Here is a 26,850-nt window from a genome sequence, read left to right on the forward strand (position 1 = left end):
TCAAAGTATACCACTCTTGCCAGGAATTCCTAGAAACCTCTCAGTAGAATAGCACTGGACAGACACGTTCTTATTTTTAACTTACTAGAAGCTAACCAGTTAAAGTGATTGTGTTGGAGTGCCTAGGTGGCTCGGATTCGGCTCAGGTCATGATGATCCCAGGATCCTGGGATGGAGCCCTCCATCAGGCTCCCTGCTCAGCAAGGAGCCTGCTTCTCCCTCTGCCTCTCCCACTCCCCCTGCTTGTGTTCCCTCTCTCGCTGTGTCTCTCTCTCTCCATCAAATAAATAAAGTCTTTAAATATATATATATAAATAAGTAAAATAAAGTGATTGAGTTTTTGCTTAATTAACTTTAAGGCCAGATACCAAGGACCCAAATAATTCTCTCAATTTCTTTACTAAAAGATTCTTTAAAAGCCAGTATTTAAAAATAAATAAATAAATAAATAAATAAATAAATAAATAAATAGATAACCAACCAACCAACCAACCAATGGCTGTGAGGTTTTTATTTAACAATATCACTTAAGTTATGGTACTATAAGATATAATTTATATGATTTACCAATAAGGCAATGTTTTCTACACTTCAACAAATCATACATCAACTTTCCTAACTTCTGACACCATACATAGGACCATGTATTATTATTTCTCCTTAAACAGACACACTCTTTTAAATCAATTTATTCTGAAGTGTTTTATGTCATTGCTGTTAACAGAAAACCAGTATCATCTGCCATGTAGATTCTAGACATAAATGAATATTAAAATACATAATTTACAATATTTAAAAGTTTGTGCACACCACACATTGAGAAACAATGCTTCAAAATATCATGTTTGGGCTAATTTTATAGAAGAATAGCAGGCCAACCTGGGAAATTAAATAAAATCCTCTTTAAATTAATCCAAAAATATTTCTAAATCACTTCTTTTTATTAAATCCTATGGTCATTAAATCTTTAAAGCCTGTCCAGAAATAATATACATAAATTTCAGAAGCATTTTAAAATTTACAATGGTATTTCTCCATTCAGATCATTTAATCCCTCTGATACATAAAAAGTGATTCTTCAAACAACAAATGACTTAATATAGAAGGGCTAAACCAGACTTTTAGTCACAAATTGGCTGATAATCTTTCTCTGGGGACATTTGCCTCAGTTCTAACTGTTTTTAGCTGTGTTTTTAGGTGCTATTATTTCTCAAAAAAAGACTTACTATAAAAGGCAACACAGACACACATCCCATATACAGCTAAAGATGAAACCTGTGCCCCTATTTTAATTATATTTACATTCTGTGACCTGTAAAGCGGAAATTCTCTTGAGGATTTGATTTGGTCATCTGAGAGAGTATTCTTTAATTTTGGCATTTGATTTCCTGTTACTGGTTTACTACATTGCTTATTTATAAAAGAGGAAACAAATGCTGAGAACAGCCTTTCCCCTTCAGGTACTGCCACCAGAACACTGACATGATTGCTGTGAGATTAGCAGACTGACCATTTCTGAGTCAATTAAATTTCTTCAAAATAGAGAAGTTACCAGAAAACAGATGTTAAAAACAGTCTAGAAGCCCTAAAATTTACTAAATATGAAAAACTTAAACAAAAGAGAAATTTTCCTTAAAATTTTCATACAGGTAGTTCTAGCATACGCAGAGTATTAAATGGGGACATTACAAAGATGTCCCTCTGTAGAATATGTGCTTTGGATTCTATTCCACTAATTAACAGTCGTGCACAGGCCTCTCTCCCAAGCCCCATATAACTTATCGTACTTGCAAGACAGCAACTGAGGACAGGGATGGGCAGAAGTAATAAGAGAATGTTTCCCTGGTGAAGCTAATCAGTGTAGCGCCCCCACTTAGTTTGAAAGCACTGCTCCCTCACTGGCTTCTCCCACCATCCCCGCGTCTGTCATCTGGAGTTCCTCCCGGTCCACCAAACTCAATCTCAAAAGTCACCTGTGACCCTGGCCTCTCTATTCCATTGTGTTCATCCTCATCCAATCAACATCCAGACTGATTCTTTGTCTAAAGCCTCTACAGCCTGAGTGGCTGAAACAGAAGATTTGGGGACAGAAAGAAAAATATACAAGTATCTTCTCAATTTTATAAAACCACCACTTAAGTTCCCTCCAATGACCTGAGAGAGAGAGGCTCAAACACGTTAAGGGCCCTAAATCTTTAACTGCATTTAGTTTTCTGGTGAATCTGCATTTGACCTTTCTGTCATGACTATACCATCACCTTATTTCAAACCCTTCTTACCACACTCTAGGTCTAACAAGGTTTCTTTCTGCCTCCCCTCTCGCTTCCTCCAGCAACTCTGGAACAGGACTCTGAGAGTCTCAATCCTGCCCAAAAACCCCAGCCAGACTGCCCACCCTTCACCAAGACAAGGTGCCAACTGATGCCTCACCATTCCAGAAGCATACCTCACACCTTCATCTGAGGTCTCTTCTGGGATACTCCAAACCATCTCCGCTATTAAAATCCTTCCTATTTCATCAAACTTAACTTGAATACCACCTCTGCCATGCATTTTTTTCTTAAGCTCAGAAACCCTTCCCCAATTCCTTAGATTCAACTATAAGAATGATAATGACCATGATAACGAGGGTGATAATAAAAAGTTACAGGGTGCATACTATGTGCCAGGTACTATTCTAAGCACTTGACATAATTTGGCTTAATAATCCTCTCACAATCACCCTGAAGTTGGTTCCATTATTAACCCATTTCCATTTATACATGAAATGCTGAGAATGGGTTGCTCAAGGTCGCACAGCTAGGGTGTGGTGGAGTCAGGCAGTCTGGCTCCCCACAGCCCTCCTAACCACTTCCTGATGGGCTCCTGACAGCTCTGTCGTAATTATTTCCCTTTAAACCCAAGTATAAAGCTCCTTAAGTGCAATAGACATGTTTTTATTGTTTTTATACTTTTATAAGCCTTACGATGCCTCCTATCAGATAGATGCTCTAGGAATATATGTTTAGCTTTAAACATGTAAGGTTCTACAATGCAGCCACCCTGGAGAGTTAATTTAGCTTAAATAATAATCAAGTGAATGAGACTTTCTAAATGTGTCCCTACAATTTTAGTGATAATGCCCAAGGGAGCTAGTGAAATTAACTTTCAGAGCCCAGTTATTTGAGAGCATCAGACAAGATGTAATCAATTCTTCAGTGATGTACTAAAAGAAAAGGTAAGACAGATACTGATTCTACAAGTAAGAGCTCTAGCTCAGATGACGTGCATTAGCTTATACGAAGTATTTCAAGGGTCCAAGCACACTGCCTAACCCAGACATTCACTGTCCCAGTTCTCCCGTGTCTGTTTGGAATCTACCCACTACCACTCCCAACACCTGGTAAACGGCAGGAAGCAGGAGGTGGAAGAGAACACGCAAGTCACCAAGGATCAATGTGTCTGTACTTAACTTAATGCTTACAGTTTTGCAGGGGAACCTGCATACACACCAGGACATGGGGACAGTCCACAACCTCGTTAAGGAACTCAAAACTGCTGGGACAACAAGGGCTCTAAAGAGGACTGGGGAACGGTCGGCAAAGGACCCTGACTCGACTCAAGCCTTCTTTGCAACATGGTCGCGTTTAGATGGCTACCTCTTCCCTTCCTTGGGACCACAGCTCTAAGCCACTCTGCTAGGGCAGGCTTCTTCCGCAACCTGATGAGATCAGGCCCCTCCCTCCATTCTCAAAATGCACTGCCTTCCTCCCTCAAATTTTTACCCAAGTTAGTCTTCCGGAGTGATTTCAGTCTATCTCCCTGGCTAGACTATAAGTCAAGCAGGATGTTTGCCTCTTCTCTGTGCGCAGGACTCAACACTGCCTGGCACGTGGCCCATACTCAAAAAATGTCTGATGGATGCACAAACAGCGGAGAGAAAGGGTGTGTTTTATGTGAGAACAAATGTGACATGGTCACAGGACATGGATCACCTAGCTAGATAGAGCATAGGTGATCAAGTGCAGTGGTCAGGCACCCCAAGTCCACAGCCAAGCTGCCTGGATTCAAATCCAGGCTCTTTCACGGAGCCATATTACATGAATTCTCTGTGCTTCTACTTCCTTACCTGTAACATAGGGATAAGCACTGTAACTGCCTCATGAGACTGTGGGGAAGATTTAATGGACTGATATGATATGTAAAGTGCTCAGATTTGTATTATGCACACAGCTCTTCCATAGCAAGGGACCACAGAAAGGAGATAAACTTTGGTCCCAAAATATTTCTTTTCTCCTTTTGACCCGTGAATGCACGGGAATCTGGATCCACAACTGTTACTTCTGACCCCGGAGTCCTAAGGCCTGTCTATGTGTACAAACATCGAAACTTGAGGCTGTAAATGTCCCCCATGATGGCTAGATACTAAGACTGTAACATACAGACCATCATTTAACTCTGTCCTCTCATTTTAAAGTACCCACGTTGACCCTATTCTCGGTCCTGCCTCTTCAAATGGCCATATGCATCTCCTGGTGCCTTAGAACCAACAATCATAAGATAAATGCTGTGAGGCATCTGGATGGCTCAGTTGGTTAAGCGACTGCCTTCGGCTCAGGTCATGATCCCAGAATCCTGGGATCATGTCCTGCATCAGGCTCCCCGCTCAGTGGAGAGTCTGCTTCTCCTTCTGAACTTTTCCCCTCTCATGCTCTCTCTCACTGTCTCTCTGTCAATATATAAATAAAATCTTTAAAAAAAAAAAAAAAAAGATACATGCTGTGGACTCTGTTTTATCAAACCCATTGTCAAAATACCAGAAGATCCTTGAGGTGGCCCACATCTTTCCCCAACAAAGTACATGTAGCCAGAAGAGAACTGATGCTGTACTCATTTTTCCTTATGTGAACTTCTCATGAACAAAAGAATAAGAACAGTAGGCAAGGTTTGTTTTTAGGAGAGGAAAGCTATTACCAGTAACTAGCAAAGAATGAGCCACCAAAGTCCATTGAATGAACATCTACAAAAACACACCATGAGGTGAGAAACTCTGCAAAGAGTTGAAACATAAAACTTTCAAACAATGAATTTTGGAAAAAAAATAAAATTAAAAAAAAAAAAAGAAAAAGGTTAAAAAAAAAAAAACATTTTAAAGTCTCTTCCTTGGCTCCCAACACTTTGATTCTCAGACTTCTTTCTTTTTATTTTATTTATTTATTTGACAGTCAGAGATCACAAGTAGGCAGAGAGGCAGGCAGAGAGAGTGGGGGAAGCAGGCTTCCCGCTGAGCAGAGAGCCCGATGTGGGGCTCTATCCCAGGACCCTGGGATCGTGAACTGAGCCGAAGACAGAGGCTTAACCCACTGAGCCACCCAGGCGCCCCGCATGATTCTCAGACTTCTTAAGTGTCAGGGCACTTAATTTATAAACCGCTTTTTCCTGAAGATAGCATTAAGTTTAACCGTCATATGCAAGCACAAACAAAATGTCTAATTTTACTCTTTTTAGCAACATTTCTCTTCTTAATCATTTCCTTTCATTATAATCAGTGACTAAGAAAACAATATCAACATTAAGCTTTAAAACTTAAAAAAAAAAAAAGAAAGAAAGAAAGAAAAGAAAGCCAAACATCCCACAAATGCACATTGATTCTACTTTTGTTCTCATTGTTTATGGAAATAAAAATATTCAGTGTTAAACAATCACTTACAAATTAGATAGTTAAGTCCGATTGCAAACCAGAAAAGCAACTGAATATTTAAAACAGCCTTTATTTTATTCAGTCTATTTAAAATCTGTTGTACTGAATAGCCTAATTAAAACAAGAATGAATGCACCTTGTCTTTAACACATTCTAAAGCAAGGTGAGTCGTTCTCCCTGTTCTTCCAGTTTTGAGTCTATTATAAATCACAGATGATGAGGCCTGCAAAGACCATGCATTTGCTAAACAAATACGGAGGCCACACTAAGTCTAGAAGTCAGGCAGAATCTGATGCCAGGCCTCCATCCCCATCACTTATTTCTGCCCTAAAAATACTTAAAACTCATCTGCATCCTTAAGAGAACAAGGTCTAGGGATGACCATACTCTTTGGCTGACATGATGTTAGTTCTGAAATAGTCTCAACTTCATCTCTTTACATTTTAATTTGAATTCGAGATTTGATACACAGTGGACTTTATTTATTTGAGAACTCATTTTTAGAACAGAAATACTATCTCTGCCTCTTGTGGGCGTGAAGAGAGTGAAACCAGTGGCAGCTGCTTTGATGGGAAATTTAGGAAGATCGTAGACAACATTAGCCCTGTGTGTCTTCCTAATTTGACAGGAAGTGGAATGTTAGCAGCCTGCAAAGATATTCGCCCAGAACTGACATCTACAGTCTGGATGAACACACATCCCTTGCTAGCCGATCTCAGTAACACTTCAGGCTTCTCCTGTCTGGAGACGACTCATGTTCCAACACAGACATCGCCGAGCTGCTGAGCTCATTGAACTAACTCAGCCCCTTATTAAAGCAAACCAAGGAAATGCTAAGCCAATGTTCTTAGCACGCAGAAGTCTAAAGAGCCCCTCTTAAAGGGGAAAAGGAAAAAATACTTGGTCCCAAGAAAACCTGAGTCCCTAGTCTCACACAAGCTGAGTATAATGCTGTCATGGTACGACACACAGGTAAACATAACCCTGTGACACCGTCCGAAGCCAGTCTCTATAGGAAATAGAAAAACAGACTCACTCCAGAGCATTAATTGAATAACACCCTCAAATGGAATGGTTCCATGTCAAAAATTCCTCATGCTGAGTTTCACGGATTAATTCTGGATATGGTATGATTTTTATTTCATAAAACCTCTCAAATTAAGAAAGAAAAGCAAAAAAAGTGATGTGTTCCTTAAAGCAAGGACTGAATTTGATCAGGCTTAGAAGGAAAAGACCATAACTTCCTTTATGCTGAAGATGTAGATAACAGATCTACAACAGACCAAGCATCAATGTTTAAATTCTCTTAACACCTATAACCAATTATAGAATGTCTTCAACTTGTAGCTAAATTATATTCCAAAAGTGTATTTGTAAAGGTTAATATTTAGATCTCTGGAAATAGTTTCCCAAAGATAAAATCTTATGGTTGTCCATCTCTTAGGCTAGTCCAAAAATGATCATGGAGTCCATGATAACCATTAAAAATAAATAAATCATCTAAAATAAACTGTGGTGGAAAACATGATTTCAAAGACTAAAAACTAAAACAAAATAATTAAATTAAAGAGGCATGTTTGTGTTTTAAATTTTCTTCCCTCAATGCTAATACTTGAGGAAAGCCTGGATTAGAAAAATAAAACACAAGGAAACCAACGCACATGTTTTGAATGACTTGAAGGTGAACTTTGAATTATTTCAAATGCTTGACTGGTATTTTAATGTATCTAATTTCACTTCAAAATGCAGAGTTTTCCTCAGTATTTGGCATTATGATTAGGACTGATTCCAAATCTGAGGCAACAGGAGTCGTGGCAAATACAAGAGGAGAAAGATTTTCTTGCTGTAACCAAAGGGAGATAATTGGGAAAGAAAGTGGATGAGAAAGGTCAGAAACTTTCAGGACAAACACTGGGGGAAGACTGCCAAACTCACCAGGAATGGAACCCAACCAGGGAGGGAAAGCAATATGACCAAAGTATGGCTTGCTTCCTCTGAACTTTCAGCAAATTATAGCAGCTTAGGCAGAGGTAGGAGGTAGACCAGACAACTAAATGTATTCATTTTAGTAACTAGAGCAAGCACCTGAGGGACAAAAAAAGAAGCCTTTTTGAATATAGGCATCTTATCCTTTTCCACATCGAAGAAGTTTTGTCGAAGAGATGTTATCCAAACTTCTAAGACAGAATCCACATAGCATGTGAACTAAATCTCAGATCTAGAATCTCCTAGTAACTTGTAAGCTACTGTTCTTTGAATTGACTCAAGAATAGAAAACCAACAATGAACACAAACAAGGAACTGGTTGTTCTCTTCCAGTATTTACAAAGATTTGTTGCTTAGAGAAAGCAGGAGAAACAAGAGCTTTGCCCATCAGTCAGGTGTTTGCAGAAAGGATTCCAGGACCATTTTTCTGAGTCTTAGTCCAAACTGTTCAAATATATGCCACACGACAGAACTGTCCTTCAAGAACACAATGGAATTAATCATTCTGAAATGTGTATAGATCTTTTAAAGAAGTAACCATGTTCCCTGAAAGTTTATTAATTCCACACACAGTACAACTGAAACAAATGAAGGCGATTCCACCTTAAATAAAAGTAACTTAAATCCAACCAACAGATCTATTGCATGCATAGCCAATATATGTAACATATAGGATGTCTATCCACCTTCCCTGAAGCTACTGGAAATTTCCCTCCCCTTCCAGCTCACTGCTGTAGCTAAACCTCACTGCTTTCAGAAAGCCCCCTCTTTCACTTTGCTCGGGGATTTCATAACCTGTCTGTTGATCAGCAGCAAGACTGGAGGACAGATTTACTCGTAGTAAGGAAAATAAGGAAGGAGAGAGGAAAAAAGTAGATGAGCAGAGAATTTGCCACAGTTTTATACACAGGTGGTTCATTTCTTCATTCAGGAAAGAATTACTGGTACCAGGCACCAAGAACAAGTCAGATATATTCCTAACCTCAGGAGTAGCCCTTTTAGATTACTTCCTATCTTCTTTCTTTCTTTCTTTTTTTTTTTTTTTAACTTTGTATCTTCTAATAGAAGCCAGGGATCCCCAACTTCGAATATGCCTCAGAAAAAACCTTCAAAGCTGTTTTAAGATATCCTGATTTCTCTCCCCAGAGATTCTGATTCACCAGATATGAGAAGTCTGGCCTGCGGGTATTTCTGACACAAAATCAAGGTTTAGAACTGCTGTTATAATAAGCCTTACAGAAGTGAGGCTAAATACCTGAATTCTATCACAGAACTACAAATACATACTATTTCATTAGCTTTAAGTGATAGTTGATAAGGAGGCCAATATTCTCTGTGAAATTCCAAGGGTACAACAAAAGGCTTTGACTATGCCCTTGACAACCAATGTGACAAATCTACTTCTTCATTCATGGGTCTTCTAGTAGGGTCTGAGTTATATTTTAGGGACACAGAAATGAAGACAGTAGGGAAGGCAGACATGTAAATAATCAGACCATTGCGGCATGGTAGCATAAGAGAAATCTGAAACCCAGAGCCAACTGTACTATGGAGAGCTTTAAGCAGAGTACTGAAAGATGAGTTTTAGAAGTCCTTTTCAGGAGCGCCTGGGTGGCTCAGACGGTTAAACATCTGCCTTCAGCTCAGGTTATGATCTCAGGGTCTTGGGATCGAGTCCCGAATCAGGCTTCTTGCTCAGCTTCTTGCTCTCCCTCTGCCTGCTGCTCCCCTGTTTATGCACTCTCTCTCTGTGTCAAATAAATAAATATTTTTAAAAAAAAAAAAACCTTTTTCAGTGCAGAACAGATCATTTCAACTCTCCAACAGCTTCCCTCGTGGAGAATAAAATCCAAACTCTTCCCCTCATACAACAGCCCTGCCAGAGACCTCAGCCCCTTTTCCCCTGTGTTCCGGCCACCTCAGCTTTCTCTTGCACCCTCAGTCATACCAAGTTCATTCCCACCACGAAAGGCTTTCTACATGCTATTCCCTCTGCCTAAAATGTTCTTCCTCTTCATCAAATTAACAGTCATCACCTCGGGAGGGTTTCTCTCAACTCCCAATCTGAAGCAGCCAGCCAGTCGCTATGCTATTACCACAGAGTTCCTGTCCCACGGCAGAATATAAGCTCAATGAAGGCTACAGGAGCCCTCTACTTCCCTCTTTCGACTAAGCTAACAGGCAAATCACAAAAATCCAAGTTTTACGCGTGAGCAAGTCAGAGCCAATTTCTGTGACATGTAACCATAAAACTCAAATTATGACAATACTGCTTTTCCACATAAGGAGCCAATGAGGAAAGGAGGAGCAGGGAAAGGAAGGTAACAAAGCAACAGGAGAGAAGTGATCAGAAACAGAGGGAGCAGAAAGGGGTGGAAGTAGCAGGGAAAAATCAAAGATGAAGGGGAGCCACATGGAGAGAACTAGGAGTGGTAGGTGAGTAACAGCCATAAATGGAAGCCAAGGGCCAAGTGTAAGAGAAGTGTAACTGGTTATTTCACACAGTGGTGCTAACTGGGACTCTCGGGGCCTCCGTAAGCTGGGGGCTGCTAACCAATGGGGAAGAAGGATGGAAATGCCAAAAGGAAGGGAGTTCTGGTCCCTCCCTGCTCTGTCTCTTGGGTCAAATTCCTTAATTTCTCTGGGTTTCCTAGTGCAGTCAGGAGGAGTTGTGGGGAAGGGTAGGAGTGGGCAGGCAGGGCAACGGGAGGATCTCTCTCTAAGATCTGTCTGTTTCTGGAACTTAGGGAAGAATCACTGTTCTGTACTCAGTTCCACTGGAGCAATTCTTCAGAGGAGAAATTATTGTTGGAATTGCTAGAGTAGATACACTAAAAGCCAGAAGCCCATCCTGCAGTCTTGGTATTTAACTTCAGATCTAGGTCAACCAATATTCCTTTAAAAAAGCAAAATAAGAGTTTATAGAAAGAGTCCAGTGGCCCACATTCTGGGTAAATCCCAAAATCCTTTATTGTATTAGAAGGATCTTAATCAACAACTTAAATCTGACTTCCTCTTCCATGAATTCAGAAGGAAAATATTGTCATCAGTGAGTACACATGTATAAAATGTAGTATCTAATATATTTTTTTAACTCTTTGCTAATAATGGCATAGCCCGATGCCAGGATGTCCTAAAAATGGATGTGGTTGTTTTTTAATTCATACTTTTGCTTGGAAACAAGCAAAGAAAATGATTTTAGAAACTGTTTTAAAATGTTAATCCCATTTTGTCACTCTTTCCATTAGTTCACAGATGTGTTTCCAGGAAAAGAATAAAAATGTAAAATGTGGCTCCGGGTAAAAGATGTAGTTTGCTGCCAAAACTACTACTCACTTGCAGACACTGAGAATTTTCTCAACTTTTCAGACATTTCTGAAGGGAACAGAAATATCTTATCACATCCAACAAGCGGCATCTTAAGTGTCCCCAATTCCAAGGCAGACAATACCTCACAATGCTATTAGAGGAGTTACAGCATATCCATCAATTCTTTGTACAGGATGGGTCCATTCCCATAACTTCTAACAAGCAGTTGATTTCAAATTAAAGCAGCCAAGGCCCTGGTGTGCGCAGTCAAGGGGATACAAACACAAGGAAGAGTCACCCGTTCCTTCAAGGAGCTCACTCTAGTGGGAGAGAGATGGCAAAGCAAGTGATTGCAAGGAGTTTATTCTAGTAGCTGATACTAGACATAATCAACTGTAAGATGAGGTAAGAAAAGCTAGCATTGCGGGGTGCCTCGGTGGCTCAGTGTGTTAAAGCCTCTGCCTTCGGCTCAGGTCATGATTCTGGGGTTCTGGGATGGAGCCCTGCACCGGGCTCTCTGCTCAGCGGGGAGCCTGTTTCCTCCTCTCTCTCTGCCTGCCTCTCTGCCTACTTGTGATCTCTGTCTGTCAAATAAATAAATAAAATCTTAAAAAAAAAAAAAAAAAAGAAAGAAAGAAAGAAAAGAAAAGCTAGCATTGCTTAACCGTCTGGGTCAAATACTAAGAAATGACAAAATAAGCAGGTGGGGAGTAGGGAAGGAGTAGGCAAACAAATTATGGGGAAAAAAACATCAGGAAAGATTGCTCTGAGAAGGGAATTACGGTTTTCTCTTATTACTTAGAAATTTCTCAAAGCAAGCCCCACTAAATGACTGACACACCACCTCTCGACACAAGTGTCACATCTGATTCATCCCATGGTGCGTATGTTCACATGGAAAGGCTTGTCTGTCTACTCATTACTTTTAAACTATGGACCATGAATGTTACTCCCCTATTCAGTCATGCTCTGAGGTACTGTAGCAACTCCTCAACTTTTGCTCTGAGGTAACACTTTCCTAGTCCCACTACTCACTTTGATTAACTGAATCTGCTAACTACATCCCCAGTTCTCAGTCCTCATCATAAAAGCTTAGTTTTCCATAATGAAAACTTAGGGGCTCTACAAGCATTTGTCATGAGGGTTGAGGGGGGTAAGCACAGGGGACACAAGGCTGGGGCAGAGGAGCAATAAAGAGGAGAACTAAGACAGACACACAGGGCAGAGTGGCACTAACATGGGAACCTAGTAGCTGACATGGGCTTGGCTAAGCTTCCTCATGCAGTCACCATGTTTTGGGCACTACAGGTCTTAGGAATAACTCAACACACAGTAACTTCACCAGGAGCTCCAGTTAGCTTCTCTTTTATTTAAAATTTCAGGAAATACATATGGAGAAGGCTTTTTATTTCAATTCACTGTCCACAATGGGGACAAAGGCTATTTTACTCACTACATCAAACAGAAGACATTTCTTGAAATGAAACTTACATAGATTAAAATTATGCATTCAAAAACTCTTACAAACCTAAGGTTTAAGATTAGATGTCATGAAGTGCATAAGGCATCACGTACCATCGGCATGAATACAGAAACTACACTGGACAAGGCAGTCCCATAACAGACTCAGAGACCGGGGCTCAGCACTGGCTCCCCAGGGTCCCCAGCGCTGACCTGTGCACAGGCTTCTCTCATTCAAGGCTGTCACAAGTGAATAAATGCACTTTTTGGCTGCCAGGAAGAAGGGGATGTGTAGGAGTTTGAGGGAAACATAGTGATTCAAATGAAAGTAAGATAAGACAAATTGCAGTTACTTGAGGTCTTAAAACAAGACTCAGCTTTTCCCAGCCATCAAGTTATCAACTGAATCAATGTCATGTGGAAGCCAGCTGGACATCTTGATATTTAGACAAAGAAGCTTTTTGAGGAGTTCAGAGCACTTTCCATTTTCCTTTAGCTGTTCATGTTTAATCGCAGGCTAACCCAGACAGGCCAAACAGTCACCTGGATATTTGGTGCCAAAACTGATACCTTAAAACAGCATGCACATACATTTCAGATCGAAGCACAGATTCTGCAATGGCTGTATTTTACAAACAGAAGGTAACTACCCATTTTTGAGTAGCAAAATCAATTTAATAGGGTAAAGATTTTTTTTTTTTTTTCATAAAATAGGGCAGAACATAAAATCAGTTTACCTTACCCATTGTAAAGGAAGAATTGTTTCATGAACATTTTGTTTCGGTTATACATGTGAATCATATGTACTAAAGGGCAGTGTGAAATATGGTTCTTACTGAGGTATTTAAAGTGAAAGAAGCTTGGAAAGTGCTGTCCTGAGATCCGGCCTGAACTGCTTCATGCTGGTCCTTGGTTTTCCTGTTTTCCTATCACTCCTGACACTTAGACCTAGTCTAAGTTACCCAAGGAGATCCCCAAAGCAAGCATCAGCAGAACTGCCACTGCATTTGCCACTCCATTAAGGTGTTTGGAGTGTTAGCCCCATTAGCCAGAATTAAAGCTCAGATGCTACCTGGAAAAGAAACTGCATGACTGAGTGAAACACTGCTTTGTAACTGGAAAGCTCTGCCCTTCCACACTACATGCGATTTTGATTCTTCTGCAGAAAATTATGGTGTAGCTGTAGCATTATTCCAAGACTAGCGCTGCTCAGTTACATGCTGTGAATGGATAAAGCTCCAAATAGGAACTTGGGGATTTGGGTTCTAGTCTCTCACTAACTGGATTTGACCTTGGGCAAGGTACCTGATCTCTCTGGGCTCAGATTGTCCAACTGAAACATGAGGAAGCAGGACTGGAGGAGAGTTTTCCTAGTGAATTTCTTACAGTGGTACCTTCAGGGTTCTGCAAGTGAGTCTACTTTTCTAAATTACCATATATCTATTTTTAGACAACAGACACAATAAACAACAACAGAGAAAACAAAAAACACAATCCAATGGATCCAATATAAATTTTTACCATGGTGGAAATCACCATGGCAGTTGTTCAGCAGCCAAATAACTTCATTTTGCATAGAACTTGGACGTATTACCTCCAGAGGTTTATATTCTGCATATATTCTAGTATATATATATATAAAATTCTGTATATATGCTCATAAATATCTCACTGAGCAGGAAGTTTATAGTGCTTCACTGGGGATACATCTAAATGCGAGTCTGTTCTGTCCAGATATTTGTGTAACACTGAGCAGAGATGGCTCCAACTTGCATAATTGCCAGGTGAGTCCCAGGCAAACATACATAGGGCGTGTTAATTGCAGACTAACCCAGATGGGCCAATCACCTGCACTCACATCAGGCATTACAAATACATTTCAAGTGGCCAAAATTAAGATTCTCATCTATAATACTGATATCAAATGGTTATACATATTAACAAAGCCCATTTCAGTTCTAAAATTGCAGAGTTATATAAAATATTTTGTCTTACTCAGTAACCTTTAAAGTATAAATTAGTACATCAAGACACTAGGATTCTTGCTATTATTTTTACAATTAGTCCTGACTTCATAATTTATTCTTATGTACTACAGATTTTAAGTTACTCCCTATTAAACTTTCAGGAATGGTGGAAGATTAACTTTTATTTATCAATGTTATTCATATTTATTTATTAAGCATTCAGCCATTCAAGCCACAAATATTTACTGAGCACTTAGGATGTGTCCTGCAGTGTTCTAGATGCTGGGGCTATTCTGAGGAACTAAAACACAGCTCCATCCCTTAAAGGGAAAGATAAACGGATAAATGCACAATTCTAAGCAGTGAGAAAGTACATCCCCTTAATTTAGTATGTAAGGAGGGACATAAGCTTTATGGACATAAGCTTTCTCACAGAGAAAGTATATGCCTCTTCAAGGCTACTAAGATTGAAAATCGGTGGGTACACTGCTGCAAGCATAGTGAATCAGCACTTAAATCTATGTACTAAATACAATGTGCTCAAGGGCGTGCACACGCGTGCACGTGTGTGTGTGTGTGTGTGTGTGTGTGTGTATGGACGTATGTGCATATAAATGTGTGAGCTTATTTACAGCTCAGAGGAAGTTCATTACCAGGATGCCAAAAGGAGAACAGAAGAAAAAAAAAATACTGAAAAGATTTCTTCAGTTAAACTTGAGAAACACACCTTTCACCAATCAAATGCAAACAGCTGATTTTCCTGGCCCACAGCTAAATGTCACATGCAAGGTGGGCAGAAGGGTTGAATGAAAGATAATATTGCTCCTCCTAAATGCTGAAAACTAACAGTTTCCAAATTCAAAGAGTTTAAAATTGAAAATGCTGTATGATCTTCGGGAGCCTCACCTGTTTTTAAAACCACCAAAAATATAAGCCCAGGGCGATAAAAGCCCGTCTGGCCCATTTACAGGCAACATTACAAAAGCATTCTTGCCTATCAAGCTCTGAAAGGAAGGAACTGCAAAACAGGAAGTTGCCCTGCCCCAGCCCTGAGCCACACCTCCCTTCCTCTCCACAATTTCCAAAAGCAGAAGAAGCAAACGCTATCTGTTAGATGTACTGAGAAGCCACAGAGGTGGACAGAACACTGTCCACCAGCTGACATCTGCTTTATTACTATTTCAGTAAATACTTAAGGTAAATGCCTTTATTATTTTGAATCAACATTCTTCTTGATGATTTCACCTGTTTTTAGATAACACATGCTTAACCTATAGGTTTTTGATGACAAGTTAAAGCAGTTCTGAAATTGCAATTTACAGATGAATTGTATGTTAGAGATTAAGAAGACTAACATGTTTGTCCCAAATGATAAAAACAAAAACAAATTCAGAGTTAGTTGGCCTAGATTACCATTTTTCAATGGTATAAGCACATCTACATGAACCACTTTTAAATAATACTATTCCGAATATAATTTTCTGTGTATTCAGTAGAACCACTAGGTGTTTAATAATCGAGATCCATTATCAGCAGTTCCTTTGTACTCAGATGTATGTATCTATTAACAGCATTTTTGAAAAGTAACAGAACTTAAACAGAAGGTTTATGGACTTCCTAATTTCTTACAGAAACTTGGACTGATGGGTGCGATTTCTAGAGGTCTACATCTATTGCTACAAATTAGATTCAGGGAAATGACTTCTTTTATATATATATATATATATATATATATATATACACATATATAATATATATACATACATACATATACATATTTGAGAGAGAGCAAGTGTGGGGCAGGGAGGGGCAGAGGGAGAGAGAAAGAGAATCTCAAGCAGACTCCCCACTGAGCACAGAGCCCAACTCAGGGCTTGATCGATATCATGACCTGAGCAAAAATCAGCAGTCAGACACTTAATTGACTGAGCCACCCAGGAGTCCTGAAACAAATGATTTTCTTAGAGGAAAGAAGAGACTGATATTTTTCAACTTTTTAAAAAGTATTTTATTTATTTATTTAACAGAGAGACACACAGCAAGAGAGGGAACACAAGCAGGGAGAGTGGGAGAGAGAGAAGCAGGCTTCCCGCTGAGCAGGGAGCCTGATGTGGGGTTCAATCCCAGAACCCTGGGATCATGACCTGAGCCGGAGGCGGACACTTAATGACTGAGCCACAAAGGTGCCCCTATTTTTCGCCTTTTTTTTTTTTAAGATTTTATTTATTTATTTGACAGAGAGAGATCACAAGTAGGCAGAGAGGCAGGCAGAGAGAGAGAGAGAGGAGGAAGCAGGCTCCCCTCCGAGCAGAGAGCCCAATGTGAGGCTCCATCCCAGAAACCCGGGATCATGACCTGAGCCGAAGGCAGAGGCTTTAATCCACTGAGCCACCCAGGTGCCCTATTTTTCAACTTTTAGCGGTCCAAATACAGAAAACAGATTTGCAAAACACCAACTAGTCAACAGTTAATAAAGCTACAGATAAATGCAAGAATAATAAGTATCATTAATAATCAAAAAATGATTAGTAAAACAATGATTGTATTTCTAGATTTTTAATGTCTACAGCCAATATGCAAAGGTATATGATACAGGAGATTTACTTCACATATTGTCAAATCTAGTACAAACTGGCATAAATATGGTAATATGCTCCAAGAACCTAAAAAATGCTTAGGGGTACCTGAGTGGCTCAACGGGTTAAACGTTTGCCTCTTGATTTTGGCTCAGGTCATGATCTAAGGGTCATGGGATGGAGCCCAGCATTGGACTCCACGCTGAGCAGGGAGTCTGCGTGAGATTCTCTCTCTCCCTCTGCTCCTCCCCTCCACATGCACACATGCTCTCTCTCCCTCTCAAATAAATAAATAAATCTTTTTATAAAATGCTTACATTTTAAAAAATCTATTAATCCCACTTCTGGTGACCTAAAGACAAAAATCCACAACAAGAAATACCCATAATGCCAAATGATATTTGTCACATAGTAACAAAATGTTGCAGAGGTGTCTAAAATGTTAAACAAACAATGGTATGCCCTCTAAATGTAATATTATTTCATCATCTAAGTAGTAAAAAGGCAAAACATATGGAAGCCAAGTGAAAAAAGGCTGACAAAACTACATTGCAGTTATATGTCAGTGACTATTCAGGTTTAGAATAATGTCTTTGCAGGAGGATTTTCCTACTTTTCTTCCATAAGGGGTTATGCCACTTTTTAAATTAAAAACAAAACAAAACAAAACGTTTTTAGATGGTATCGGGAGAGAGACAAACCATAAGAGACTCTTAATCTCACAAAACAAACTGAGGGTTGCCGGGGGTAGGAGGAGGGAGAGGGTGGCTGGGTTATGGACATTGGGGAGGGTATATGCTATGATGAATGCTGTGAAGTGTGTAAACCTGACGATTTACAGACCTGTACTCCTGGGGCTAATAATATATTATATGTTAATAAAAGAAAAAATAAGCAATTTTTTAAAAGGTTTAAAAAGGTTTAAAAAAGTTTTTTTTTAAAAACTTTTTAATTAAATTCACTAAGTTATCCCCTTTTCAAACTAGATATTTAAAATATATTTAATCATTTCCCAACCCCTCCTGCCCCAAGAGAACATCTTCCCCTCCATGCTGTTCTCCCACACCCCCCTCAATATTCCTTTACCAACTTCGCCTACTGGGGTTGGTCATCATTGGCCCCTCCCTCTTTGACCCTGGACCCCAAACACCCTCCCCAGAAGGCATAGAATTATTCAGCTTAGCATCCTCGACTCCCAGAAGAAGGCCTCATGTATAAGGGCTGGAAAAACACTTGTTGATTTCTATTTATCCAATTTGGCATCCACTGCACATTTTTCTCAATTATTTATTACTTATCTGTCCCCATTTTAAGCCAGGCATTCATTCTTTTTTCTATTTTTCATCTTTTTTATTCCCCAGAGCTCACCACAGTGCTGGGTTGCTAGGTCAAGCTCATCTGAGCTAAATAAATATTTACTGAACTAAAGAATGCCTGAATACACATCTCAAAAATGAGAAATCTGCTTGGTTCGTACAGTTTCTTCCTTTAAAAAGCAAATAGCATCCTACAAAAAAAATAAAATAAAATAATCTCTTTCCTATACCTTCCAGTGATTTATCCTAAGCAATAAACAGATAAACAACCATCTGAGTGTCACTGAGCCAAGGAAGGGCTTAAGTGTAAAACAGGGGAGAAAGGAGGAACAGGCTTCAGCTCCTCAGAGGAAGTAAGACAATAGTTCAGAAATCTTTCTGGGAGACCACACTTTTCTGCCAGCCGCCAGCTATTCCTAAATGCTTAAAATGCCATGCCCTGCCCCAGGACACCTGCATGAGCATGACCTCCAGCAGTCCTCACCACAACTATGTTAGGTGGGGTGTTATTATCTCTATTTTAAAGATGAAAAAAAAAAAAAACCAGGAATTTCAATGAGTTAAGTAACCTGCTCAAGACATAAAACTACCAAGCAGCTTCAAGGCCAAACCTGTGGCTCTCTGCTCAAGTCGCTGCTCTCAACCACTACGCCAGATGGAGAATGGCTTCTCTGCAATTAGTAGTAGACTTAGAGGTAGAATATAACTACTAAGGCGTTAAGTGTAGTCTCCAGAATAAATAGCAGACACAGACATGATTACAAAGTCTACAGAACTTAGCCTTGTCATCTCTAATTCAGACATGACATCTGGCTCAGCCCAGTTCCAGTTAATCCATAATTAGACCCCTTATTTAGCAATGTGAGGACTTAACAAGTGGGTTAAGGAAAATACATTGTGGTTACCACCTCTGCTTAAGCATCCCCCACATATCTGGGAGGAAAAAAAAAAAAATCTTAATTCTTTAACTCCGAACTTCATTTTCTAAGCTAAACCATCACATTTGTTGTAACTTCTCACACATATTATTTTTCCAATCCTCTGGTCATCATGGGCCTGATCCAAATTGTCCTTGACCTCTTTATCATACTTCTGTGAACTGAAAACAAGATGGTAACTAGCAAGGATTTGGTCTTTAAGCATGTAGCAGAAGAACCTAAACAATTCATGCTTGCCCTATCTTTAGGCTGTCCTCTTCAAACTCAGGTCAGAGTACTGTGGGTGCCACTGTGGTCCAAGCATCCTGACCCCCAACTCCAACTCCACCCTGAGTACTGTCTTGGAAGGCAAACATCTTCCTGACAAAGTCCATCTCTTCTTAAAACCTGTGCCCTTCATCTCAAGAAGGATGATGTCACAGCTCAGGAATAAAGAGATACTTCATGGGGAGGGACTTCCCTGAAATGATATCAGTTCAGCCTCACTGTAATCTCCAGGGGCCACATCATTCCAGCAACCCTGGCATTAGAATCACCCACAGAGAAGGGTTTGTGGATTTCCTACTGAACATGGTGTTCTATATTTTATCTCCGGTTTAGTACTCATGACAGTGCTATGAGATAAAATGTAAAAAGGCTCTCCCTCACGTCAAGATAAGAAAATAGAAACGCAAAAGCTTGTGTGACATACTTAAAGTCCTAATCTAACAGAGAAAACACAGCAAAGCCGTGAGTCTGTACGTGCGTGTTTGGCACAAGATGTCACACTCACAAGCAAGATAGGACAGCTGCAGAACAATACATATGCACCCAAAGCTACCAAGCTGTATGCTGAAAGAGGTTAAAACTCATCACAAGGAAAAAAATGTTTTTGTCGCCATGCATGGTGACAAATGTTAACTGGACTTATTAGCATGGTGATCATCTTTCAATATACACAAATATTAAATCATTTCATTGTACATCTGAAAGTAATATAATGTCATGTCTATTATACTTCAATTAAAAAATAATTAAAATATATTTAAAAAGTAAATAAATAGAAAGAAAGAAAGGGCAAGACAGTAAATTTTAAATTGTATGTATTTTACCATAATTTTAAAAATTGGAAAAAAAGTTGATTCAGAAAAAAGGCAAGGTAATGATGTGACTTGATGCAGCAGGTACTGCCCTATTTATCCAATTTGGCACCCTTGGACTCTGATCTCTGCTTTGATTTTACATCTTTAAAGGTCAGAGTGGACTCAGTCAAGATCACAGCATTCTGGTAATGACGAAGATACCACTTTACACTTCATGTCCGATATGATCATTCTCTGTTTCCCTCTGAAGTTACCTCAAGGGAGTTACCTTCCTTCCTTCTTCCATATTTTGTCATCGCATTGTTCATTCATTGTGTAGACACAGAGCACCTACTATGTGCAGGGCACAGTTCTAAGCTGATGCCCAGTGATGAAATACTGAAATAGATCCCAACCAGTTGGTAAATAGCTGCGATCTGCAGCATCCCACGCCCCTCCACACCGGCCACCTCATCTCTTCCCTGGGACTCCCCCCATGCTGGACTTCCCCATGACTCAGCATAACAGGAAGGCTCCATGGTGGCCAGCTTCCAATTCAAGTGGCGAACTGCTGGGCCTAACCCCTTGTTAACTGTTTTATCCCCTCCCAGACACAGCAATGAACAGAACAGACAAGGTCCCTACCCTCTAGTCTCAGAAAGTGATAATAAACAAGCAAATACATAAATGACTCAGATAATTTCATAGAGTAGAGTGCTATAAAGAAAACAAAACAATAAGGGACTAGAGGGTGACGGGGGTGGGGAGGGCAGAGTAACACTTGAAAAGACATCTCTCTGAGGAAGTGACATGACAAGGAATCAGGAAGGCAAAGGTTTTAGGTAAAAATGCTCCAGACAGAAAGAACAGAAACATCAAGGCCTTCTGGTGGGAATAAGCTTGAGATTTTCATGGTTAGAAGGCCAGCGTGATGGGGGCATCCTGAGCAAGGAGAACAAAGGCGTAGGCAGGGCCAGATCAGGGAGGATCTTACTGGCATTGGTAAGGAGGTTGAATTTAATGCCAAGAACAGTGAGCAAGCACTAGACAGATTTGAAACAGGGCCGTGAATGATCTAATTTATATTTTTTAAAGATTCTTCTGACAATTGTGTGGCAACTGTGATTAAACAAAACCAAGAGTGTAAAAAGGAAACAGTGTATGATGCTCTGGTGGTCATCCAGGTGAACAGCGACAGTGACTAGAGCTAGAGGACAACAGAATTGGAAAGAAGTATTCTGACTCAAAATATGTTTTAGAGGCACAGCTGTTCAAACTTACTGATGAGTATATGTGGGAAGAGGAAACAGGAGGAATAAAAATTACTACTATTCCTTGTCTCAGCAAGCCACTGATGGTAGTCCAATTACTAAGTAGGCAGGGACTGTGGCAATAAATAGGTTCATAGAAAAAAGGAATAAAAATTCTGTTTTGCCACAATAAGTGTGAGATATCAGGGCACCTGAGTGGCTCAGTGGGTTAAGGCCTCTGCCTTCAGCTCAGGTCATGATCCCAGGACCCTGGGATGGAGCCCCACCTTGGGCTCTCTGCTCAGCAGGTAGCCTGTTTCCCTTCCTCTCTCTCTGCCTGCCTCTCTGCCTACTTGTGATCTCTCTCTCTCTGTCAAATAAATAAACAAAATCTTTAAAAAAATAAATAAGTGTGAGATATCTTTTAAACATATAATGTGGAGATACAAACACGCAGTTGGATATTTGACCTTAATAATAGGAAGATCCCCAGAAGATTCCAGCTTATCCAAATAGCAACATTTAATACATCTGTAACTTCATTGAGATATATGTATAAGGCACATTACTGACTCTCTTCCTACAAAACTTGTGCCAGCCATTACATGCATACACACAACACGAAGGAAGACACCAAATTCTCTTTAAGGAAAGAAGATAATTCTTGGTTTTCATTTTTTTAAGCGTTGTGTCAAAAAGCTTTCTGGGGAATGCATTTCCAAAACTGGAAAAGAAAATCAATTAGGAAACGAACGGCACAAGAATAATTACTTTACATGGCTTCTCTAGACTGTAATGAGCATGGAACCCTAGCTCGTGCTGCCCTCAGCACTTCTTCAACCCTGCTGAGACTATCCTTCCTTCATCTGGTTGCATTAACGTGGTGGAAACGTCTGCGGTAGATGTATCGTATCCCAAGCTCAATGCATCTGTTGTAACTGAGCTTCCTTTCAAAACTCTAGAGGTACCATTGATGAAATTAAGGATGACCCCAGAAACAGGAAGGCTGGGCATTAATAAGAAGAAAGGGAGGAGGAGAGGGTGGGGACGAGAGGAAGGAGAGGAGAGAGCAGCGGGTGACCTCTTCTTGATGGCAATCCCTTCTGATAGAGGACTCCCAGAGAACATGCTCACGCATCACAAGACCCCTCAGGAAAGACACACTGGCTCACGTGGCTGGAATCCAGAGGTTATTACAAGCGCTCCGTATTCTAAACACGGTGCCAATTCTCAGTTTCGTAAGAGTAGTAATTATCAACGCAAAGTGAAAAATAAGTCTGCCTGCTTAATTCAGCTTACCAGCACACTTCACTGAAGCTTCAGGCCAACAGCCAGCTTTTTGTGCACGCTTTTAAAATAAAAGCAATAGTTTGGCTACCACTGCAAATAATCCTCGTATCCTCAGAATTAGAAGGAAACCTAGAGGTCATTATAGCCAACCCTATCATTTTACAGATAAGGAAACTAAATCAAGTGAAGAGAGATAAAGTGGCTTAGCCATCATCCCAGAGACGCTTCAGGATGAAAAAATGTTTTTAGTCACGATTCTTGATATTATACCATGCTGCCTGCAGAGTGAGAAGGAAAAGTACTGCAAGGGATGGTACCAGGCTTTACTGGAGCTACATCAGGGGCAGAGCTGGACATCTCAGCCCCGGAAACAAGGCCCCAGGCTGCAGTCAGGCTGTCTGCTGGTCACTATTCTCAGCCTGCACCCTAAAATAACTGAGAGTCTTTCCAATGCCACCTCTGGTCTTTTTCCCCCATGGATTCTGGTTTGATATGGCAGAATCTGATGGATAGTAGCTGGTACCTCCTTTCGTCAAGATCTTCAGAAGGAGCCCTTGAAAGGTTCCCACAGCATGTGCTTCTAGGCTTCAGAGAAGCAAAGACCCTCCCCAAGGATGATCGGAAAGGACGCCTCAGTCTCCTGCCTTTAGACCAACATACTCCTAAGTGGGTATCACATATGTCCCTAAAAAGCTAGTACAGGTTCCAGAGGAGTGTTAGCCCTGATGGTTTCTGCCTTCCAAGTTTTGTCCAATCCCAGTATATATAGAAAATTCTAGAAATAATCACACCAAAACTTTCCAGCACATTCACATGGAACTCAGGTTTACATTTTAGCGATTACAGAGAATAAAAATTCCAATCAAAATTATTTTGGGAAAGTCCTATCCAGTTCTGAGGGAAGTTGTAATACATGGAGGCTTTATAAATAGTTTGCCTACTGCAAACACATGTACAAATTAATAAATAGATTGATAAAAATAATACTAATAACCCGTCCCCAATCTATGATTTCCTCTTTGGCAAGAGGCACACGTCAACAGTCTTTAAAAACCTTCCACTATACTGGGGCACTTCAAATGGTTCAGTAATCCAACTCTTGATTTCAGCTCAGGTCATGATCAGGGTTGTGAGACTGAGCCCAACATGAAGCCTGCAAGCCTGTTTAACTTTCTCTCTCATCCTGTTCCACTGCCCCTCCCACCCCTCTCTCTTTTGGGGGGGGGGGGGGGAAGACCTTCCACGATAAGGGTGCCCATGTGGCTCTGTCCCTTACATGTCCAACTCTTGATCTCAGCTCAGGTCTTGATCTTAGGGTTGTTAAGTTCAAGCTCCACGCTGGGCTTAGTTATGAACTTAGTTATGAAGCCTACTTAAAAAATAAACAAAATGAAATAAATAAAAATAAAAATCTACTATATATTCTTTTACCTAGAAATATTCTTTCTGGATATTCTTTTTTTAGAAACACCTATACAACTGCGAGATCCAAGCTACCTACTGCAGTTCTAAAATTCTCTCATTAGCTACTAGGAAATAAAATCTGGGAGTTTAACACCCCATGGATAGTAGTCCCCATCCATTCCCAGCATGCTAATAATTTTCACCATCTCCCAATTCCACTTAGAAAGTGGCCTGGATTTTATGTGACAATGGTAGCATTCCTTTGGCCCGAATATAGAAAATAATCGTGAAAAAGTACTTACGGCATAAGCACCTATCAAAAATGCCGCATTTGCTCTTTTCCGTTGATCAAAACAGGTGTAGTGCACTATTTTCTTTCTTGATAAACTGTATGACTAAAAAGAGGGAATAAAAAGAGTGTAACTATAGAGACAATGTTAAAATATACAGAAGATAAACATCTCAACTTCCAAGATGTGTCACAATCAGTGAAATGTAACAACTTTCAACTTTTGTTTCTATGCCATTTGTACATGAGGATGGAAGGTTACTGGCCATAGACTTTTTGCAGCCAAATCCTGATGCAAATTTGACAACAGAACAGATACTTCTCTCCAAGAAGGGAGACATGCAATGGGAAATAATTAAATTACTGGTGTCTTTATTAGTGGGAATATTTTTGAAAACTTAATCTTTTATGTAAAATCTAATCATCTTTTCTCTTTTTTGAATTTTTATTATTGAAGTACAGTTGACATACAATGTTTTATTAGTTTCAGGTGTACAATATACTGATTCTATAATGTTCACCATGATAAGTGTAGTTATCATGTGTCACTATAAAACATTAATACATAATTGATTATATTTCCTATGCTCCACTTTTCATCTTCTTAACTTACTTAGTTCATAAGTTTGCACCTCTTTACCCATTTTATCTACTTCATCCACCCCACGCACCCCCTCCTCCTCTCTGGCAACCACCAGTCCATTATCTGTATTTATAATCTGTTTGTGGGGGGTCTTTGTTGTTACTGTTATTTGTTTGTTTTGTTTTTTAGATTCAACATATAAGTGAAATCGTATGATATATGTTTTTCTTGGCCTTATTTTACTTAGCACAATACCCTCTAGGTCCTTCCATGTTGACACAAATGGCAAGTTCTTCTTTAAGGCTGAGTAATTATTCATCCTTTTTCTTTCCCTAAATACCATACCCACTCCCAGAAAAGTTATCTGAACTTTTCATATTTTAGTTTATTTTTAAATGTGTCAATCGTCCTATTTTCCTAAGAGCACTAATAGTAATATTAACAGAGCATCAATACTCATATTTTCTTTCTAGAATGTTCTATAAAAGTCTGCTTTTACTTATCTGAAAATAAATGGTTAATAGGAAAAGACAATGCATCAAAAGGGTGATATCAGCAAACATCTTAATACAATACATGGATTCAAGCAAACAGTTATTAAGCACCTACTCTATTATTATAGCATGCAATATGCCACATGCTCAAGTACTCAACTAAATCCAAAACTCAGCAGCTTGGTATGCTATATACATGCTAAACATGAAAAGTAAAAAGCTGTTAAAGTGAAATCAAAATAGTCATCAAACTCAAACATAAAACAATGAGAACCTGATGCAACTCAATGAAATCTGCTCAATTTCCTCATATGTCAAAACAGTTACAGCATTTGGACAAATAGTTTTCAAAATGCAGATACATAGGTACCTTTTAATATTCGTCTGTAAATTCAAACTGACTGTAAAAGCAGCTTTTTATACCTTACACATTGACCACAACCCACAGAGTACCTGCTTTTACAGCCCCTTTAAAAATGTGAGAGAGCTCGACTACCTCCCCTTCTTCATTCACCTTCATTCCACCTGCGAAACTCTTCCAGTTCTGACGTCTATTCTACATGAAGCTGCAATGTTCCAGCTTTAATGAAACCACAGAAGACTCAGCTATATGTATCCCAGCCATGAGCCTGGAAACCCTCACCATTCCTTTAGGCATTTCTTTCCTAATCAAGAATCACTTATTCTGAAAATGGCATTGCTCTTTTAAAGTGAACTTCGAAAAGGAAGGTTTTGCCTCAAAGTGGGTCTCATGACTGAAGTCCTCATTTTCAGACAGGCTTATGAAAATACCCCTACGAAATAAAGCTTTAAAAATACATTTTATTCAATTCAGTTCAGTCAATGCACTTAAGTTATCTAAAGACTTCAAGGTCACTATCAATAGTGCTGAAACATATCTCCTTGCTTCCACAATTTGTTGTCTGTTTTCTTTCTAAGATTGATTGATTGATTGATTGATTGATTTTTGAGAGAGAGAGAGCACACAAGCAGGGGTGGGGGACAGAGTGAAGGAGCAGAGGGAGAGAGAAAGGAAGAGACGCAGACCTACCCCTGAGCATGGAGCCCCATATGGGGCTTAGTCTCACAACCCTGAGATCATGACCTGAGCCAAAATCAAGAGTCCATGTTTAGGGGAACCTGGGTGGCTCCGATGGTGAGCATCTGACTCCTGGTTCTGGCTCAGGTCATGATCTCAGGATTCTAAGACTGAGCCCATGTAGGGCTCCCTGCTCAGTGGAAACTG

At 39.8% G+C, this 26,850-nt stretch overlaps 1 protein-coding gene across 5 annotated transcripts in view; it reads right to left on the bottom strand.

Annotated features, from left to right (window-relative positions):
• Nucleotides 1-26,850, bottom strand: part of CDC14A (cell division cycle 14A) — a 172,660-nt gene that overhangs the window by 111,640 nt on the left and 34,170 nt on the right. For 4 of the 5 annotated variants that reach the window (XR_004289707.1, XR_004289706.1, XR_004289705.1 and 1 more), the window contains exon 4: nucleotides 24,541-24,633. Coding sequence is in view for 1 of the 5 variants with exons in the window: in XM_032360600.1 (XP_032216491.1) it covers nucleotides 24,541-24,633 (93 nt within the window). In the remaining 4 variants the exon portion in view is untranslated. Of the gene's footprint in view, nucleotides 1-24,540; nucleotides 24,634-26,850 lie in introns of those variants that run through there. The other variant, XR_004289708.1, reaches the window with a different exon arrangement.

The sequence above is a fragment of the Mustela erminea genome, chromosome 10, assembly GCF_009829155.1.
Source record: "Mustela erminea isolate mMusErm1 chromosome 10, mMusErm1.Pri, whole genome shotgun sequence".
Lineage (NCBI taxonomy): Eukaryota > Metazoa > Chordata > Mammalia > Carnivora > Mustelidae > Mustela > Mustela erminea.